Below are 22,242 nucleotides of genomic sequence, written 5' to 3'. Positions count from 1 at the left end.
TATCATACTCATGCAGTTGCTCATTAGTTCACAATTAAATCAAAAAAATATTTTCTTGATGTTGGTCCCCAAGGTTTTCATAGAACTTGGCAAACAAGCTAATAAATATGCCTCTCCCTTTTCTTAGAATAACTTACAGATGGACCTGAAAATGTCGAAGCTGATTACTATTGGGGAATTTGAGTCAGTTTTAAAGGATCAGGAAAATAATACTCTCGGTCAATGTGATTGCTATTCAAATTGTCACTGATATTGTTTTAGAAAACTGTACATGTATATGAACTTGACGGTTCTTGTGCTGCATTTTAACTGAAAGTTATGCTTACTGTGTGGTGTTATGATATGCACCGGGCGATAGCAGTTTGCAACATTGCTGGCATCTCCCATAATATAAAGAGCTACAAAGTCCCTATAGGGTGTGCGCAAGGGGTGGTAAATCAGTCCAACAAACCCTGGACTTCCACCTTGGAGCCTGTTGTTTGCTTCCTGTGTGAATGTTTAGCCATACCATGATGGTTTTTTTTTAATCTAGCAATGTGCTTTTGTTGCCAAAACCTTAGGAGATTAATGTAAAAAAAATAAGTGTATAACCTATGTTGTACTCATATTTTGAAAAAGACTATAAAATTTGGAAATTGACACGCCATCCAAAAACATCCAAAACAGATGCAAGAGGGAAGTTCATCTCATCATATTTAGATGTGAATGTTCACTGACAAAGCGGCGGTATCCGCACACACTCCCCACGCTGAGCTGACACAGATAAGGTTGAAAATCAGCAAAGTGTCACTTTAGGTTTAACAAAAAATGTCTAGTAATATGCAGTTTACTTACTCTGTGTCTGCAAATGTGGCTCTCATAGTTGCCCAAACTGTCACAACCATAGCTGGTACTCCTGAAAAACAGAAAAAAAAATTACAAAAAATTGAAACAGATAAAATTCTCTAAATGATTCCAGAGGAAGTCCATAATTTGGTCATATAGGTAGAAGCTGGGTAGCACAGCATCCACATTGTATGCGCTGTGCTAATGTAACTTATACGCACAGTGTGTACAATGCAGGAACTGTAAAGCCCATATTCATGCAAAAAATGCAGTCATTTTTAATTGTCCTTACCTACTTATTAATACACTTAGGGGATTTGACAGCACCTTCCATGTTTCTTTTTGCAAATAACTAATTAGATTATCAAGAACTAAATAGTTTACTGAATGACTGAATTCATGCTGAGTCCACTAATAATATTGTAATCACGTGCATACAAGTAGAATGCAAATGATGCAAAACTCACCCCATCCAATCAGAGTAAATCCCCACAGATACTTTCTGTCTGAGAAGAAGGTCATAAAGATGAGGCTGTGGAGGTACAGACCCTCCACAAGGATCCAGTAGTAATTGGTGGCCAGAAAGTACAAGAACAAAGTCACAACCACCTTGCAGCCGATCTACAAACAACAGACAAGGAGAACAGATTTAATCACGCTGACAAAAAGTCACATTTTTTTGAACACTTTTTTTGAACCATATCTGTTTTCTTTCATTACTCACATTACTCACACAGTGCTATTGTAGCTCTACAACATAGCCAGTGTGAAACCTATATAGCCGTCCAAGCACATCGATCAGTTATCAGCGATGTTTGAACAAAAAAGGATACTTCTTTATAATTTTCCAATTTCCACTGTTTTGATTGTGTTTTATTAATTCTGATTTTGTTTTGCAGGGAGTGCAGTTGTTCAATGGAGCCGAGCAAAACTCCCCCCACCCCCAAGTTTGTAAAAAACACTTGAATTTGCAGTCTATTTAATTAAATTTAATTGAATTTTTGTTATACTTGTGTCTAACTTTTATTGGTATATATTACTTATTTTATTTTTCTTTTTTATTTATCTTAATTCATATGGTTTGTCCTCTTTTAATTATCTACTTTTAGAATTAGTACTTTATTTTATTTTATTTTACAATTTTTTTTATCATTTACTGACTCACATCTCTTGGTCTCTTTTATTGAGTCATTCCTTATCTTAATTATTATTTTATGAGTTTTTGTTTAAATTTTTAATGGATCTGATTCGCTTCTATGGTCAGTTGACAGCATTGTTTTATCCTGCAACTTGTACCTTGCAATTTTTGCAGTACATTGTGCTTCCATCTGGAACGAAATGTGCTATATGAATAAAGTTGGGTTTTTCTTTCTTCCCTTGCTTTGCAGCATTTTTTGTCACTGATCTTGACACAATAATACACACTTTTTGGTCGCAGTGCTATTTATTTACCAAGTCTTGCAATATGTTTTATTTTGCTGGGTTCTAAGCCCATGTGTGAAATAAAATTGAAGGTGTGGTAATTTCTCTATGTCTGGACCTTCAACTAGTCACTGAGAATAATTCTTGACTCCATAGCAACCACTGTAATAAAGGTTCATGTCATGTCATCTCATCTCATCTCATCTCATCTCATCTCATCTCACCCTTTAAAACACCACTGCAGATTACTAAATACGCACTCATGGATGTAAGCTGAAATACAATACAGTCCATCAAATCAGAAAACTACAGCAGACTCTGAATGTTGCTGCCAGAGGCTTCCCAGGAAAATCAAGAAGGTGGATGATACCCCTCGAGTTTTCAGATCTTTGCACCAGTTTCCTGCATGTCTCAGAATTGATTTTAAAATTCTATTGAGAGGAAGAGGAGGAAAGAGGAAAGGTGATGACTGAAGAGGATCTACAGGAACTTCCTGGGAGGCTGACATGAGATCACAAATCTTTGAAGTGCTGCTGGTAGTATTGATATGTAAATTCATGTCTATCACTTCGCTACTTCCGCACTGAACACCTCTATCTTTGATGGCTTTAACCTCCCCTCTAGTTCTGCCACATACGACCCTGTGCTTGGTTACTGTCACAACAAAGTCATGACAGAATGAGAGAAACATCACTTTGATAACATTATTGCAAATGAGTTAGAGTTTGTGTTCGATGTAAGACCTCATATATGAAGCTCTCCATAATCAGATTGAAAAAAGAAAGATTTTCTTGCTGAGCCTGTGTGAGGACTTTTACTGCACAACATGTACGTACAACATGATGTGTAGATTTCTTTGTGGATAATTAAATGAGATATTTTGTCGATAAAAAAAAAAAAGAAAGATTCATGCCTTGTTTATAATGCAGTCATGAAGCATGTCTGTTAAATTCCAAGTTTTCATAATAAGACCGCATTATTTCTGAAAGATTTGAGGAAGCTAATTAGGTATTTCAAACTAATTTATTCAAGTAATCAAGAGATTCACTATATTAGCATTACAAAGCGGCTGGAGCTGAAGGGAGGGGGCTGCTTGCGTGCCGATTCAGAGCCTTCCCAACTAGGCCAACTTTGAGTCGCAAAGTTGGAATGTATTTTAATCCTATTGGCAAATTTGTAGTCGCAATGCAGCGGGTGAGTATTTCTTGCTAGATCATGAGCGACAATCAGCCTACAGCTGGTTCACCCATTTTAAATGGCATTAGTGTAAAATATATAACCACCACAATGTAAAGTGAACTCAAGAATTAGGATAAAGATTACCAGAAAACCTGAGGTGCCACAGCAGTGACCTGCAGCTCTTTTGTAAAAGTTACATGTTTTTTTTGACCATGTGAATTTCCCCTGGGCTCTGCTGACTCTTATTAGTGAGCAGTGAAAACTGGAGATGCCGTCGAACAAGTTGGTCAATCATTTGGTCACTCATCCATCCTCAATTTCAGTGAGAGGTACACAAGTGTGGAGTGCATTACCATCTGAAATTCAATTACAGACAGAGCCCAGGGTTTTTATCATGCATGCAAAGCATTGCCTGAAAATGGAGCAAACCTGTGAAAACTTGACTACGCAGGCTACAATCTTTGATCAAACATACAAACCCATGCGCACATTCATTAAGCACAATGCATGGATGTACATGTGTAGGCATGCACAAATACACACACATGCACGTATGCTTCATACTTGAGTAACAAAGTCATTGTTAAACTTTTTTCACTTTTTGCACTGTAATCCCATACTTCCTGTTTTCATTCTAAAAGCCTAAACAGGGACTGTATGCATTGCATCTACTCTGTATTTTACATATGAAGCAATGTTTTATGTTGAGCGTGTCAAATAAACAAGTAAATGCATACAATAATAACAATAACAATAACAATAATAATCCAAATAATAATAATAATAATAATAATAATAATAATAATAATAATAATAATAATAATAAATAATAATAATAATAAATAATAATAATAATACAAAAATAACAAGAAATATCCTAGGTTTGAAATGAGTAGGCAATCCTAGAACTGTGCCTTTCACTACAACATTACAAATGGCATTTTCAATTGACCTTGTTACAAAATATTTCTGTTTGAACAGAGGTTAAGTGGAGTCTTTTAAGGAATCCCCACCTTCCCACCCCCACAAATCCCAGGAGCACATATTGATTCAGTCAGGCATTGATTCAGCTCCACTTAAAGCCATCCTCCACAATGACTTTGGCTGTTGTTGCTGTATTGCCATGCCATGATTATTAGAAGCTAATTCCTCTCAGTGCTCCTTTCATCCACATTCATTACCCGTCTTGTAATTGTCATCTCTTCCTTTTCTCATCAGTTTGTATTCAAATATGCACTGTTGGGTTCTTGCCGTGGAGAGACACAGGTCTTTGATTTCGACATTTTTTTTCTATGAACATTATTTCTTAATTATGGAATAAAACTGATATTTAAAGCTGCAGATTATTAAATTCTTAAACCCTGTAGCTGTATTAAACAGCAACACAAAAGACAGATGTATAATCAGACAGGTTGATCAAATTATAATGAGTATGAAGTCAAAGTCAGCAAAAGAAATCAAATATGTGAAAGAAAGGTAGATGATTAAAATCTAATTTTAGCACCTCATATTGTCTACATAATAATTCATGAATTAAGAGGTTTTTTATACTGTAATTTATATGGTAATTTTCCAAATCTGTTGGATTTAGAAACAGCATGCCAAAAGTTATGTAGCCTAAAATATTTAGTAAATCCAAATCAACTTCACAAAGAAAACTGATTCATGTTTTTTAAATATATGGGCAGAATTAATTTAGCAGTACTAAATATTATAAATACAAATATATATGTATACACACACACACACACACACACACACACACACACACACACACACACATACATACATACATATATATATATATATATATATATATATATATATAAAAAATAAAATATAATAATGACAAATGTCTTGGTGCAACAGTCAACAGATTATCTTAGATTTACAGAGACAGTTACTGTACATATTTTTGATATATCTACAGTAGTTTTTCAGATAAAGCCCAAAAAGTGGATTGGGCTTTATCCAAACAAACAGGATTTTTTTTTTTTTTTTTGCTTAAATCTACATCATTTTTCCTGTGCTGTATTGAGATATCTTTCGCATACATTTAAACCTTTTAAACCTGAGCAAATTGGTTTGATTTCTTATGAAAACATGGCTAAAAAGGCAGTGAGCAAGTGTGAGAAATGCTACACAAATTGCAAGGAATTAGGGAAGGGTGACAAGAAAATGAACTGAAAATTAATTTTAAAAGACAGACATTGAGAAATCATTAGCAGTTAAAAATAATATTTGAAAAAATATAGAAAACTATACTTTTAATAATAATAATAATAATAATAATAATAATTGTAATTATTCTTAACTGTTTTATCTTTATATTTATTAGTGATTTACTCAACTTATTACTTTATCCTTTGAGGTCAAATATCTGTTTTACAAGCAGAGACATGGCCAAGAATAGCAGCGACCAGGTTTCAACGATTAACATAAAACTAATATAAAGATGCAGAGAAAAAGATTTGATAACATTAAAATGATCATATAAAGCATTTGCAGACAGACAGCCTGGACTCTTTATATTTAACCGTAGTTTTGAACTCATTCAGCGTCACTATGTCTCACAGCTTCGGCTCATGATTCTGCAGATCGTTCAAGAACCTAAAAGCTTTTTTTATCAGTGCTGATCTGACTTTGGGCATACCAAAACATAAAAATTCTTGAAAATGCAGATTGTAATTTCTGTACTTCATATTAAAAGTGAAGATAAATAGTTAGGAATTTTACCAAGAATAACACATAATGACTGAAGCAGTGGTCTTATGTGGTACATGCATGACAGTATGCAAAAGCACAAACATCTATGTTGCTTCAGCATGTACTCTAATGAAGCACATTTAATGCAGTCCATAACTCAATTTGGAGAGCCACAGGATATGTGTGCACTAAATATATTGCGCAAATTGTTTGTTTGCATATTAAAGCATGCATGAAAAAGTACCCAGTCCTTACCCATTTTTTAAACTTGACTCTGAAAGGGAAAGCCAAGTACTGGCCTAGTAAAAGCTTGGCACGGTGACAAACAGTGCAGTTTATTTGCTCCAGCACTGGAAAAGCAGGTGAGACTCTGCAAAATACCACTTCCTCCTTGGAAGCAAAATGCCCATCGACACTGCAAGTCAAATTATCTGCGCTTGTAATGCAATCAAACAAGAATGATTGCTGTAATGACTGTTTGGAAAAAAACTGAAAATCCTTTATATTGCATATCAACCCTCAATCCTCCCATAAATACTGTATGTGCATAAAATCACTTTATGTGTCTTGTTGCTTATGACTGTATATAAATTGAAACTCCTCTATGAAAAAAAGTTCAGTATGTGTTTCTCCTTCTCTTCATATTTTACTTCAAGGACACAGTGTACTGTGTTTGTGTACTTACGAACTGTGTTTTGTTGGCTGGTGGGGCCTCAGTGATGGACTTGAGGTCTTCCACTGTGACTCTTTCCATGTTCTCTAAGGCCGATCCAGAGTAGAGCACAACATCTTTCACAAATATACTTATAGCTCTTAGCATGTAGGACACAAATAGGTGCATGTGGATGTAGTTCCTGGTGCAGTGCAATCGTCTGGGGAGAAAACAAACAAAGAGTGGCAAGGTCAAAAGATAGATCCGTCGAAAATATGTGTTTGTGTGTGTATGTCTATGTGCGGGCTGGCACACCTTCATGTCAGTAAGTATTTTCACACACACACATGAACAATACTCATCCTAATTAGAGCCAGCTGAATTCCACGCTGACTATTACACATTCTTGAGATTTAGGGGCTTGAAACGCACAAATATTGAATTGCTCGGCTCAAAGTGAGCTGTAAAAACAAAATTGCAAGCATGTGTTGAGAAAAAAAGCATGCGAATTTCCCTTCCAGACAAGCACGAGTTTATCCGTCAAAAGTTCTTCCAAAACATCCTGTCTGAGAGGTTATTATGGAGAGAGCTTTGACGTGATGTTACAGCACTGGAACCAGCTTGCCGGATCCATACAATAAATTCTAACATTGTTGCAAAGTCAAAAAACAAATATCAATGATAATATGACAGACAATTTAGTCATGGTTTAATAAACTCCAAAAGCCAACTTGAATTAGACTATTCTTAAGTCTATTTTACAAAAAAGTCTAAATACTCAAATTATCTTACTGCCATCTATTATTGACTGATTTTCTTGTAAAAGCCTCATTAATGAGCTAATTATTTGACAAGTTACTGTACTGTCAGAGAGCTATTGATTTAAGACGAAAACTAATCTAGGGTACATTTCCATGGAGAAAAAAATCTGAGCACAACTGCTAATGTGAAATATCCCTTTTCTCTCCCTGGAAAACATTTATGAGCTCTCCTGTCTAAAAAGCTGACATTTGAAGGGGAGGCATGGCTGGAGTGCTCCACAGCACAGAGCCAGAATGTCAGATGGGCCCCTGGGATAACTTATTAAACTCATTTGGCCCATAGATTTCCTGGTGCCAGTTGGGAGCGTTCCTAAAGCCGTCTGACTGCCTGCCTGTATGGTAAGTCACGCTGGTGGGAACATTGGTAAACAGCGCCTTTCACATCGATTCCTGATACTCCCCATGCTCAACAAAATAAGCAAATAATGACAAATGTGCCCTGCATTAATCAGTTGTGAAAAAAAATGTTGTGTTGCTGCACAAAAAAAATGAATTCAGCCTTGTTTTAGGTTTTTTTACTTCAATTAAGGAGAGTTGCCGCTAAGGCAAAAGAGGTAAGATAAGACTGACTGATGTACATCATATGTGATTTGGACTATCAAGCAATTAATTTTTTGAAATCACAATTAATCACAGAATTACTAAAGTTAATTTTGAATAATCCCATTCGTTTTTTAATCCCATGTATTCAATTCCTTATTTTGCATTAAAAACTGTTTTGAGGTCCATATTGACAAAGTGAGGCAATAACTATTTTACAATTCTTCATATCTTTTAAGAACTTATTTTGTCTTTATGTTCAGTTCACATCCATAAGCCTTCTCAGAGTTATTTCTGTTAATTTGGCAGCACATCCAACTGGCCATACAACCACAGAGCACATGTAACCACATCAGCCCAGGACCTCCACATTCACTGTCTTTGCCTGAAAGATCGTCTGAGAGCAGCATCGTGGACAGCTGATAATAAGCTAATGATAGCTAATAATAATGATTTGAAGAACCTAAGAATTTCTGCACAAATTGCCAGAAAACCATCTCAGGGATGCTCATTTGCATACTTGTTGTCCTCGCCCCGACATCAGTTCACCATCATAACCAACCTTTGCGGTTGTATAGATCTTTGTCATTCTGAAGTGGTCAAATACTGCCACTTTGTCAGTGACTTCGGCATAAGATATCAACACCAAAAGCCACCTTCACCGTGATATGATACGCCCTCAGCTGTAAATTTACAACACCGCCAGGCAGAACCTGTCGCGTTGCATGATACGCTGCCGGATGGCATCAGGTTGAAACGCTGGCAGTAATGACGTAATGTAAGGAGCTGGAAGGTCCATATACAGTGGAATGATGGCATGGTGGATGAGTCCAGCAAGCTTTTCACTTCACAAATGAATGTAGAGCCAAACCATGATGGTGTCATTAGTTGCCACGTGCTTTTGTTACCTAAACCTAACCATGTGCCTTTGCTGCCATCCCAGCAGGGTTGCGGGTTCAAGGAACTTCAACAGCAGACACAGGGGGATACCTAGAGTGCAATGTTTAGTCGTGGAAGTCCACTGACATAGCAGCAATATGTGACAACCTTGGAGGAGAACATGTTGGGTTGTGAGGCTGGTTGAATGTAGGCTGGTTAATGAATTTTGTACTTCAGTGCCAAATTAATGTATTCAAAGTTTTGTGTTTCAGTGGGGAAAAAAAAGGAAAGAACACCTTGCAGCTTAAGGACTGTTATCTTTGTAAACTTGGTAGATTAACAAAATCATTATGCGAGCTTTGTTTATTTGCCATCCAAACCTGAAATCAGCATAAAAAATAAAAAAGAACCTAAATGTCAGACAATGGAGCAAGCCTGGAGGCAAACTCCTCTTCAAAGGTGGATGTATCACAGTTTGCTGAAAACCAAAGGTAATGTTTGATACAGTTTGCATGCTTCATGTTGTTGCCGTGACACAAAATACTAGCACTGCATGCATACATAGCTACAGCAAACTGCACGATATCATGATAAAGCCATTAAGCCATTGTTAAATTAAATGCTTTCTGCTTCACTGTATGTTTGCGTCTAATGACGTGGTAAGAGTGGAGCTTTCAATGTGCTATCATTAAATCTATTGCACTCTGTTTTGATCCGTGCTGCAGCGGCTCTGACCTTAATTTCTGACCCTGTATCTAAATCCCCCTTTTGGGAGCATCTGTGATTAAGACGATTGATTGGAAATTTCCAGTAACAGCACTGACTCACCGGAAATATCCCAAGATGACGACAGCCACCATGAGTGATCCCAGAGAGATGGAGTACCCGACTGTGTAGATGAGATACAGACGGTGAAAGACATCCTGTTGATAGAGAGGAAATTTGTTAGAATGTCAACAGTGAGGCAAAAATTTACAAAAAGACTAAAGCATATCCCCTCTGTTCTGCAGTGTTAATACTGCACATTTTAATTAAATTACTGAAGTTTTGTGTGAAAAGATCTGTAATTATCTTCTCTTTTTAGCAAATTTCATGAAAACTCTGCCAACAAATATTAATTCATGTCTCGAAAAATAATAAACTGCAGCAGCACTAGCATCAGAGAGCACGATGGGCCGACGGGTGGAAATTGGCTTGATGGCAATGAGCAGCTTACAAGAAACGGCCCAAAAAAATTAGCAAGAAATTTGCAAAAAGTTCAGAGAGTTACTTAAAAAACAAGTAAAAATAAACATAAAAAAGGAGAAGAAATGTTAAAAAAAACAACAACAAAACATCAGAAACAAAGGGGGAAGTAAATGACCTCAATAACAGGCTAAAAAATATCTGGCCTTTTTTTTCCACAGTGTTTTTGAAAGACATCAAACCAATTCTCTCTTCTCTATTGAAGAGAACTGATTCAAGTGTTAAAGGGTTAAATACACTAAGCTGCAGGGTTATTCTTTGTGCTCGTAACATTACAAGTTCAAATTTTGGTGACAACATTACTTAGGGCAAGTGATTTTATTACAAAGAGCATGTTTTCATAATACTCTCACTATATTTGAATTTCCACCCCTCAAAAAAGCGTAACTTCAGAATGTCTTAACTTCAGCGAGTTTAAAAATGCATTGCCATCTGGTGACAGAAATGTCTCAAGCACCCAGAAGTTACTGATGGAAACAACATTTGACATGGGTGGCGGAGCTGAGAAAGGCTGGGTGGGGCAGTTTGATCTTCCAGCAGCGTGCTGGCAGTCAGAGGACACTGTAAGGAGAGCCACTAACCAGACCTTCTGTGCGTCAACATGCTGAAAGGGCCAAGAGCCCCGTGTGATGTAACCAGATACTCCACTGCTGTTATCATTTAGCATCAGGATCCTGAGCCAAAAAAAACGGGTGTCTTAAGTTGTGGTGGTGGTCTGCGGTATGGCAGTTGTGCTGTGTGGGGCTTTCATTCGTGCATATGTATTTGTCATTAACTGCTGCAAACCGCTCCCTCGGGAGCCCATCAACATAAACATCTGAAGTCAGAAAGAAACTGAAGGGCGCCATGATGAGGTTATACCCACATCCTCCACACCGCATTCAAGCAGGGGAGAGGAAAATGTATGTGGGACTGCAGCTGCTGTTTGTAATGTTTCATGGCAAAAAAAAGAAAAAATCAAATTAATGTTTTTTATCAATTAGTGACTGACTGGTCTATTTTTCTATGTCCCCTATTGGCAACATTTTGTAAACACACCAAAAAAACTGCAGAGCCACATAACCCTATGAAACCTGAGCAAATTGGCTTGATTTCTCTCAATACCATAGAAAAAAAGAAGGCAATGAACAATTTAACAAGAAATGACCCCCAAATTTGCAAGAAATCAGTACAAAGTTAAAGATTTAACTGAAATTAGCAAAACAACAACAACTGAAGGAGGTAAAATAACAAAAACAGGAAGTGACCTGGAAAAATAAAATAAAATAATAAATATATCTTTGGAGTCTAAATTTAAATATATAATTATAGTAATTTTAAAGTTTTCTTTATATTTTCCCTTGTTAATTGATAATTCTCTATCATTCTCTCTCTCTCTCTTTCTCTCTCTCTCACTCACACACACACACACACACACACACACACACACACACAACTTGTAGCTAATTTTTACATCTTTTTCTCATCGCTTTTTACTCTACTACTACTTAATTTGTGGGAAAGGCATCTAAACACAGCACAAGAAAAACTGATGTTGATCCAGGTTTCAAAGGGTTAACACCAATAACCGCCTCTAATATAATTATGCACCTCATCCATCGAAAGACTGTTTACTGTTTTATATGTGAGATTATTAAAATGCTTCCAGACCATAATTAAAAAATAAATATACCATAAAAATTCCTCAAAAAGCCACGTCAGCATAATTACTGCACATAATGTAATTTTACTTAAACAAGAAAAACTTGTCCATATCACACAATAACGGCTGAGAAAGTGCTATTTTCCCATTTATAGCCACGCTCTAGCTGTTTTCCACAGCTTCTTACAATACCCAGTAGTCCCATTCACTGCCAGTGTTATGTTCTGACATCCAACCCTCATGCAATGATAGAGCGAGAAACACTGGGAGCAACTGCAATCAGGGTTACATCTACCTTTGTCAGTCACATGGGGATGACGGTAGTAAAAGGTTGCCGTGCTTGGTTTACAAAACACAGCTCTCTCAACATGTGCTGTGGTGCGGTGGTGATGTCAGGGCTTATGGTATTTATGGCCCAGGTTTGACTCTCCCAGGCTGATTATGTTCAGATTGTATGTTACAGATAGCTAAGCTGAAATATATTCTTTAGATAGCAGGAATGCATATCTGAAGATCATCAGTATTGACACATATTGGCTTTAAATTGAAATATTGGAACTGGCCAGCATCTTGATATCTGCCATATAGGTTTTTATGGACAAAACATCAACCATAAGTTGGCCGTTAGCAGCCGCTGGCTGGAACAAACAGCTAATGGAGGTTGCATGTTTCATAAAAAACAACAAAAAACCATTGGTATCTATTATCAGCCAAATGGTTATTTTAAACAACAATATCGTGTCTGCAAACAATTTTACAATTGGTGCATCCCTAATTTACACCCATCCCTTTGACGCCTTATTAGTTCCATTTTTTGGCGACAGTCTATTTCAATGTGGTCAAACTGAGGTGCACTAGAAAGGGCTGTCGCACATAAGGGCTGTGAGTTTGGTGTGAAGGAGATAAATTGGCCTGCACAGAATGCTGACCTTAACCCAATCAAACACCGAAAGGACACCAGGGACGTGTTGGACTGCCAACTGTGAGCCAGGTCTCACTGCTGATGATCTGTGCCCGACCTCAGTCATACCCTGTTTTTGAAACCTGGCTGCAGGGACTTGCTCCCATTTGGCCAGGCTCAAAACTGGTCACATATGGGTGTAATAACCAGGTGTCGTATACTTTGCACAATGTGGTACACAAAAATGTAACATATTTATTAGATTTGAATCCATTAAAGAAAAAGAAAATCAAAAATGTGCTACACAGCATATTGGTAGCCTAAAATGGCAGTCAGACACTACTTCTTGTCCTTAAATTAAAAAGAGTACCTCACCCCAAAAATGATAACTTGCATATCTCACTCAATGTTACCTTGAATTTGTGAGGAAACTTTGTTTTTCTCACATGCATCCATAGTGAACAAAGAATCCAAAAATTGAGAAAATTCTTGATTATTAAAGTTAAATGCATAAACTTGATTAATCAATTTTTTACAAACATCCAAAATAATATTTTACTGATAAACAAATCTATTTATTATTACTAATTTATAATTTAATTTTCTGTCAACTCTCCGTCAACTATATGATAAACATAAAATATACTTCTTGTATAATATGTCATATCTTGCCATCTTTGCATTCATTTCTATGAAAAAAGCATTGCCATTTGGCTGTGACTAAGAATGACTTTCACTGACAAATAATCTGTTTACAGGATTACTTTCATTTTTTTACCCTCCTAAAAACTGTTTAAATAGTAAGGCTTTAGTGAAATGTTTGTGTTGGGAAGTACTTAGAATACGACTGGATAAACAGGACTTGTATTACAGTGCAAGAGTTGTATGAGAATTTGTAAATTAATGTACTGATATGCTTTTGCTGTTGTTATATGCAGACCCCTTTTACTCAAATTCATCAAGAATTCTCGTTTTTTTTTTTTGGATTCCTCATTCACCGTGGAGACAAATTTTCTTCGCAAATTCAAGGTAACGGGCTGAAATATTGATATGCAAATGATCATTTCGGGGGTGAAGTATTCATTTAAATCATTACCAGGAAAGCATCATGAAATCAATTCAGTCCTTGGGTCTAAATTTCTTTTTATCACTGTCTTGTAGCTTTGAAGGCGCCTGTGAGGTTGAGTCATGATTGGCGAGGTTTTAGATTTATCTGAATGGGTTGCTTTCCGGGAAGTTTTGCAATTCGCAATATAAAACTAATGTGACAATGTGACGCTGCTTTCACTTTGAACAATTAGACATTTAGCTAATTGCTGCCTCGTATTAACACAAAGCAACCACATTACCATCCCGTCATTATCTTATCGCTCTGTCATCATCTTGACATTTCATTAAATATGATTCATTTTCATTTGGGACTGCACATTACTGAGAAGGCATGTCGACAACGTGACAGATTTCAAAGGGGATTGTAATTGCAGGGTAAAATGGTGCAACATTTGCCTAAAAGGCTGCAATATCTACAGAGTGACAATTTACTCAATGTACACACTCAAAGGCTAGTGGAGGACGGCACTGTAACTGTGACAATGAGCATGTATAAGGCAATGAGTCAGATCTCACCTTTTCATGGCTGTGGTTGTAATGGTAGAGGAATTTTGCACACTCGTTATAATTGGCCCATGTCTTGTTGGCGGTGGCCAGCTCCCACGTTCCGTTGTTGTCACACCGACGGTATGCTAGTCCTGGACATCAAACAGACAAGTCTAGTTTTAATTACAAATTTTGCCAGTTATTTTCCAACGCATGCATCCTCTGCTTCTTAATTGGACCTGCATAATTGTGGAAAATTGCAAAAGAGACTTCAAAAGGAGTTTCAGAGTTTCTGTTGCTGACTAAAATCCAGGGCCAGTCTTACCTTTATGGTTGAAGTCATGGATATACTCTGGGCAGGCGGTGGATACAAGTTTTCCCGGGGGTCCTTCGGGCCAACAAACAATGCCGTCCCATTCTGGTGAGCAGAAACCATCTGTGGAGACAAAAGCAATGTTGACGTTTAAAAGCAGAGCAACATAGTTACAGCATACCATGGCTATAAGCATTTAAAGAGCAGTAATGCTTTAATGGATTCTGCAGTCCTTTAAAGAAGAGGCCAGGTATCTGAACCTTTATGAAATACATAAATCAGCACTGTAAATTGTGGTAAGTCTGACTGTATATGGCCTTTTTTAAGGAAAACTGTGCTCACCCAGAGAGAAATCTCTCCATCTATTGTCATACAATTAAGACTTGCCATCATGGAATTCCCCACAAGCTGATAACAAGTTGTCCATTGAATCCGGTGTATTCATTAAGGTTTGTTTGTCAGCTGCAGCAGATTTCAATGACGGCTACATAGCATCATAATGTCGTATGGTTTCAATATGGATCTCTTTAGAAATATTCCCTACAACACTGGCTGCGTTCTGGTATCCTTAGTTACTTATTATGGCCAAATAAAAGTGCTATGTTCAATAGCTCATTTTATTCTCTGTATATAGTGTGTTCTTTAACTGCATTTATTTGGAATCCAAGGATAAGTTATTGATTTCATTATTGATTTGTGTGTGTCAGAAACTGACACCTGACATCTCATGCTCTTAAAAGGTCTTGTTTTGTCTGTCCAAGAGTCACATTATTAACACATAATATAAATCTGTACATTTGAGAAGATGGGAAAAAACAATATTTGCCATATTTGCTTGACTCAATTATAAAAAATGTTTGCCAAATAATATCTTACAGGTACAGGTCAACCAATTAATTCATGAACAAATCTTTTTTAGCATGAAACTTTATTATCTGGGAACCCTGGTTGTTGAGAGGTATTTTTTTTTACCCCTTACACTGCTGTGACTGTCTGAAAAGGCATAAAATGCCAATAATAATAATAATAATAATAATAATAATAATAATAATAATAATAATAATAATAATAATAATAATAATCAATTTTAAAAAATGTTGCTTATTAATATTCTATTGATCAACTAACACTAATCATATCCTGTAGGATATATCATCTCTTGCCATCTTTGCATTTAGTTCTGAAAAAGCATTAGTTATTTTCATTGTCTGTAATTTTCTTGATTAATTGATTATTTGTTTGGTCTATTAAATGTCAGTGAATTGTAAATTGTTTCCCAAAGCCCAAGATAACATCCTCAAATTTGCTCAAATCTTCACATTTGTGAAGATGGAAACTAATTATTTGCTTGGATCAATTTTAAAAAATGTTGCTTATTAATATTCTATTGATCAACTAACTGATTCATGAACAGATTCTTTCAACCTGAATGTGTACGGATAATTTAACCGTCAACAGTCAACTCTCTACCTAAGGATTACTGTCATTGTCTATTACTACTTACTAAAATATGTTCCTGATTGGTCTATAAAATAATGCTAAAGTTGACATCATCAAATGTCTTGTTTTGACCACAACCCAAAACTATTCAGTTTCATAGAGGACTAAAGAAACCAGAGAATATTCACATTTCAGGAGTTGCATGAGAGACATTTTATTTTATTTTTTCCTCAAAGACAATGCCAAATATTCTGTTGTGAAAGTGAGTACGTGTGCCATTTCTCTGTTCTGCATTATCAACAAATGTGATAACATTGACTAAATTAGGATTTCAAACTGTTGGTCTGACAAAACTTTTCCTTTTTAAATTACTCAAACTGATTAATCAGTTATCAATTTGTTTATTTAATTTAATAGTTTACAACTAACTGATTAATCGCTGTAGCTCTAAATATCAGGCAAACCAATTAAAGAAGAAAACAAACTATTACAGCATCCTGTAATTACACTTTGCAAGTTTTCAATTGGTTGATTGCTGTATCAAAAGAAACTTCTTTCAATTAAAGTTGGAAATCGTCGAGATCATGGTGAGGAACTACTGCAACATGTACTTTACTACATGACTGAACTTTTCCTGAAGACTCCAGAAACTCGGTCATCCATTTTGACAAAGAATGCACGACATCAGACTCTGTAATAGTACATGTAGTTCAGACAAAGAGCAGCAGGTTCAAAGGGGGGAGCCATTTCCAAGCGTAGAGCGCCTTAATTGTCAGCTAAACCGTAGACTTTAGCCCTCCGATAGTGGGAGCAGAGTCCCTTTCCCCACAGATTCCTGGCAAGAGCCTCCCTCATGGCTTGGCATTTATGTTGTATTATTGAAAACATCTGCCCCACTTTGACCACTAATAAGTAGCTGAGGATAAAACTAAAACTATCCTCTCTTTGCAGTAGATCCATTATTTTCTCATTCCTGTAATCAAACTTGCAGAGAAACATCTGAAGCAATGACGACATGCTTTTTATTTGCCTGTCACTTGGAGCGCAAAATTAAAGAGCAGACTGAGTGGAGCTGACTGATTCCTACAGATCTCTGGTGGGAGAAAAACAGCGTTTAGTTTTGAGAATCACACTGACCACACATCCTGGAGAGTAAAAGTAGAATTGCTGTTCACTTTTGCCATAGGCTTTATTACCATAGGACCACCTACTAACAAGCTTAAATTAAACACAGAACACACACACATATATAATTTCCCGTAAATTTCTCGACCACGATTTAAATATAAACGTGACTACGGAGGGACTTTGGTATAAGTGATGTCACTATGGTTTTTAACACGGTTTTCTTTCCCCCTCACTCATTTGATTCTGACCTGCAGATGTCAAAACACATATTGCATTTTCTCCTGATACATGCAACCTTTTATAATGATTGCTGATGTTATTCTACACCCAGACCACAAGCTTGAAGGCTGAGCTATTTTCACACTGCAAGGTCTGGGGCATTGAACCCACATCCCTCCACTGTCCTCTCCAGGCAAACCTCAGTGCTTCCCTCAATGAAAACCTTGTCTCAGCCACGTAATGGAGACTTTTGTGTATTTAAAGCACAAATGAGAAATAAAAACAAACAGATCAAATGTTGAAATACAACCAAAGCTGAGGTTTTAGCCTCACATGGGATCTAATTCTCTCTCTATGAAGCAGGAATGGCACGATCAATTCATTACTCAGAGCAAATCCTACATTTCACACTAGTGTTTTAAAATAGTCATCACTCCACATCTCCTATAATAGTTCAGAAAACCACGAGTTTATAGTGCCAGAAAAAAAAGAAAAACTCTGGGGGTGGCCAGGCGGGACACAGGCAAGACAAACACAGATGTAAAGCCAAAACGTCCTAAAAAATGCACGCTAGCTGTGATTCTCAACCCACAGATTCAAGGTCCCACCACAATACAAGAAGAAAAAACCTGAATGTTTTAAAGAATTACAAGAGGGAATTCTGTCCAAGTCCTAATGACCACTTCAAGGAAAACGCTTACATGGGTCACCAGAAGGCACAAGTTAATGCTTTCCATGAACTTTATCTCAAATCTTGACAACCTCCTAAATTTTACTAAGCATCACAGACGAAAGCTTCCCAAATTTTAAATGATTTCCACGTTACATAATTACCAACAACCAGATGAGACACATTAGTTCAAATCAGGGTCAAATTAAGTGAAGTCAAAGAAATTCATGTGCCGTTAAAAAAAAAAAAAAAAAAAAGGCTCAAATCAAGCATGTTAAATGAGCACATGTGTGTATCCAGGCATACAATGACTACATCGGGGACTCGTTTTTTTTCTATTTATTAAGGTAATATGTTCATCTTAATTCCTTCAACTGTGATTGAACACACATGTGCAACCTTCCAAAAGAGGTCAGAAAACAGCTACCACATACAGGATGAGTCACATCCTGTGTGCCAGCAGCATCAGGTATGCGGGTCAACTCTTCATGTCCCTCCAAAACAACACCTCAAGCATTTCAAAGCATCCCAGTCAGACATTCCTGATGTACTTGTTAGAGTCTAGATTCAGTGTAAACATCCTGGCTGATGTTCAAAGAGAAAAACATGCACATAAAAGAGTATGAAGTGCAATGGCGCAGACAAAGTTGTATCTAATCTTTCAATTTTCTTAATCCAATAGCTAGAATAAACTGGGTATTTTTTTTTTACAAACATTAGATAAAAAACGCTATTTGTGGCACAATCGTGGCAGGAAACACAGTGATGGCTCAGTTACAAAACAGCCGCTTTCTGTTTTTCATGAAGCTATCATGCTTTTGCCATCAGGGCCCCTGCCTGAGGAGATATGGCTGCCAGAATCCGTGACTTCTTTAAAATCACTCTAAAATCCCATTTTTATGGACTTGCCTTTATGTAATGTTGTCTTTTAATTCATCTTTTTATTCTGCCTTGATCTTGCCTATAATAACAACAATAAAAATCATTATTATTATTATTATTATTATTATTGTGGCTAGAAACACAGCGATGTCTCAGTAAAAAACAAATGCTTTTTGTGACACTATCATGGAAGGAAACGCAGCCATGGCTCAGTCAAAAACAAACATTTTTCTTGTACTATTCTCAGTGAGAACACAGTCACAAGTTGCTGAAAACCCACATTTGCTGCCTTAAAAGCCACTGGAAAGGCAGCATTGCCTGGTTAATATATTACAACCATTTTTTTGTTTGTTGGTCTCAAAAGGTGGTCTGCAGATTGGCAGGCGTCTTGCTTATATGACGCATCATTCACCATCCCCTCCACCTCAGCATGACAAGTCAGCTTATAAACTGAGTTACTTTACACTGTAAAAAGAAATTATTTGTTTTAGCTCAAAACAGTTTGTGTTCTGGCTGCCTTAAAGTTGACTGGACTGAAGAAAACAAGTTAAGGTAATGACTGAAAGTGTCTTCTCAAATTCAGTCAACTTAAGACTTAAAGGCAGCTCAGACCTTTTTAGTTATAAGAAATAGTTTAATTTTACAGTAACATTTGTGGTTTGCAGAAATGTACAATGCTGATATTTTCTAACAATAACAAATCAAAACGTTAAAAAGAGAAATGGAACACACTTTGAGAAGCTGGAAAAAGAAAGTTTATCCTTTTCCTTGCTAAAACAATTATAAATGATCATTTAACATAGAGACATAATTAGAACTGTGAAAACATATTTTCATTTTACTGGGTCTTGAAATAATAAGGACATTTGACATGTTACCGTCATATCTGCATCTATTAAAGATTGCGTGAATTTTCTATGAATTGATTCAAATTCAATCTATAAACATTATGCAAATGAAGCGACAGCTGCAAATGGTGCTTGGAGGTTTATGGTGAAGTGTGACACCGGGCTTGCCAGTCACTTCAGCGTGTCAGGATGGATTAAGCATGATGGTGGTCAGATGAGCAGCACACACTCTCATCTGTGAGAGGCCTAATGTTCAACTGACTGCTCTGCTCTGCATTAACATCGATGACCATCCTGTCACGTACGTTTCGAGGAAAAAACAGCATTGTTGTTATATAAGCCTTTGACGTCTAACATGAACTACTCCTTGGCGCCTGTAGTTCTCAATAGTAGCTATTCTTTCATATTTTTTAAAATCCAATTTGGGATTTGTGGACATTTATCAAAACCATGAAAAGTTGGGAAATACCACGCAAGGCAATGTACTGTAACTAGTGGGAACGGTCAACAAAAGCTTTTGTGTTCTCAGCCTGGAAGAAAACATTTTTTAATTATGTGTTTCATTTACAAAGGGGTACCGTTTTAAGGGTCGAAGAATTCGGTGCGACCACATTGCACTGGGGTTAAAGAGAAAATAATACGATTGGTTTGGCTGTGGAATCCAAAATCCTCCTCTGAACAATCAACTGGGAAAATGACAGTAACCACAATGAGATACAGTAGATGCTGGGGTCTGTTGGAAAATCGTGCCCGTAAATACACCCCAGGATCAACTTCGCCTTCAATCCCAGCCTCCGGAAAGCCCCAGGGAGGACAAAGGAAACAGAACAGCATTTTGAAATGTAACCATCAACTTAAAGTACACATTCAAACTGCTCCCGAAAAAAAAAAAAAAAGTTGAACATTTCTGCAAAAAGTAGGAAAAACAGTCTCTGAAACCCTTATCTATCTGGAACTTTATCTTCATCAAGGTGTTTCTTGTAGAGCACTGAAGAGTGCGCATCATCAGCTGATTAGTATAAGCTCTCAATATCAGCAATCACATGGAAACACATCACCAATCACGTTCAATCAAGACATCGAGGCGGTTCTTACAGTCTCGCTCACTGCCACTCAATGATCATCATGTGATCATTATGCTGTTTACTTCCACAGTTCCTGCTAACTTTACCTTTTGTGCTGATTGATTCCTTCCTCCATCACTCCAGCTTTTTTCTCCTATGTCTTATTGGCATTCCCTGGCTTGTGTATGATATCACATCTGTCTCTGTGGGGTTCTGCTCTGTTTAGCCCCTGTGGGATTTAATGCACTCCCCATTGAACCTCCCGCTCCAGCTGGAATTCACTGTAACAGAGCATATTCTGACTAATAAAACCATTTTGAGTTATAAATGGCTCCTTTGGCATTCTCTGACTCTGAAAAACCTGTTGCAGGTAGAAGGAAAATCAAACTATTGGAGACCCAATCAAGGCTAATAAAGGAGGATCTTCTCCCATCCCACATGACCTTCTTAGTTGCCTTCAGGGTTGCAAAGTGAGTAATTTTGGTCGATATTTACAAACCATGTGTGACAGGTTTACAGATTACAGAACCAAAAGCTACGCTAATACAATTGCTGACCCCACCCCTGACTCCTCCTCACATATTATATATGCATCTTATGTATTTTTAAACTTGAGTGGGCTTGTCCCCAGTAAATGTTATATTCCTTATAATCAATGTACTCCTTCAAATTAAAGCTGTATAGTAGTCATTTTAAGAAAAAGGACAACTATTTGAAGAACAATGACTGGCCTTACACATGTACATACAGATACATAACACATTAAAACAGTATGTTGCTTTGGAACTCAAAATAACTGTGTTAGCATTAGATAATAAGTTACAGATATTTAGTCACATTAACTGTAAAGTATAACATTAACTGTAAAATTAAAAAAAAAAAGTATATCCGATTCTCAAATTCACATGTTTTTCAACGTGCTTGTATACTTCCTAGAATTCAGTTATGGCTTTCAGTTTTGATGTGCCACCGCAGGATTTTCAGTGGCCCCATGTGGCAACCATGGGGCCACTGAAAATCATTTCAAAAATCATCATATCATTTATATCATTGTAGCTGTGAACATGTTACCATTTTGACACTGACATTAGCATCTTGTTTCTCTACTCACCAGGAATCTTGTGCTTTGACTTGATTGTTCCCTCGCACTTCCGTTTGGCTCTGAACAACAGGCCTATCTGTTCATCTTTCGTAAGCACATCATCAGCGTACGCCTGAAAAAACAGAACATGATATATATTGTTAATAAAGAGAAATGTTGAAGTGTAAG

At 36.8% G+C, this 22,242-nt stretch overlaps 1 protein-coding gene across 1 annotated transcript in view; it reads right to left on the bottom strand.

Moving 5' to 3' along the window:
- The window catches only part of pth1r (parathyroid hormone 1 receptor), a 61,553-nt gene that overhangs the window by 9,030 nt on the left and 30,281 nt on the right, over positions 1 to 22,242 (bottom strand). The window contains exons 2-8 of the mRNA XM_042498364.1: positions 22,084 to 22,186; positions 14,734 to 14,844; positions 14,439 to 14,560; positions 9,853 to 9,947; positions 6,818 to 7,004; positions 1,293 to 1,446; positions 835 to 895 (exon numbers count right to left, since the gene is read on the bottom strand). Coding sequence (XP_042354298.1) covers positions 835 to 895; positions 1,293 to 1,446; positions 6,818 to 7,004; positions 9,853 to 9,947; positions 14,439 to 14,560; positions 14,734 to 14,844; positions 22,084 to 22,186 — 833 coding nt within the window. The remainder of the gene's footprint in view (positions 1 to 834; positions 896 to 1,292; positions 1,447 to 6,817; positions 7,005 to 9,852; positions 9,948 to 14,438; positions 14,561 to 14,733; positions 14,845 to 22,083; positions 22,187 to 22,242) is intronic.

This window comes from Plectropomus leopardus, chromosome 12, assembly GCF_008729295.1.
Source record: "Plectropomus leopardus isolate mb chromosome 12, YSFRI_Pleo_2.0, whole genome shotgun sequence".
Lineage (NCBI taxonomy): Eukaryota > Metazoa > Chordata > Actinopteri > Perciformes > Serranidae > Plectropomus > Plectropomus leopardus.
The sequence above is the reverse complement of the archived record's forward strand: the minus strand, read 5'-3'. Positions and strand labels throughout refer to the sequence as shown.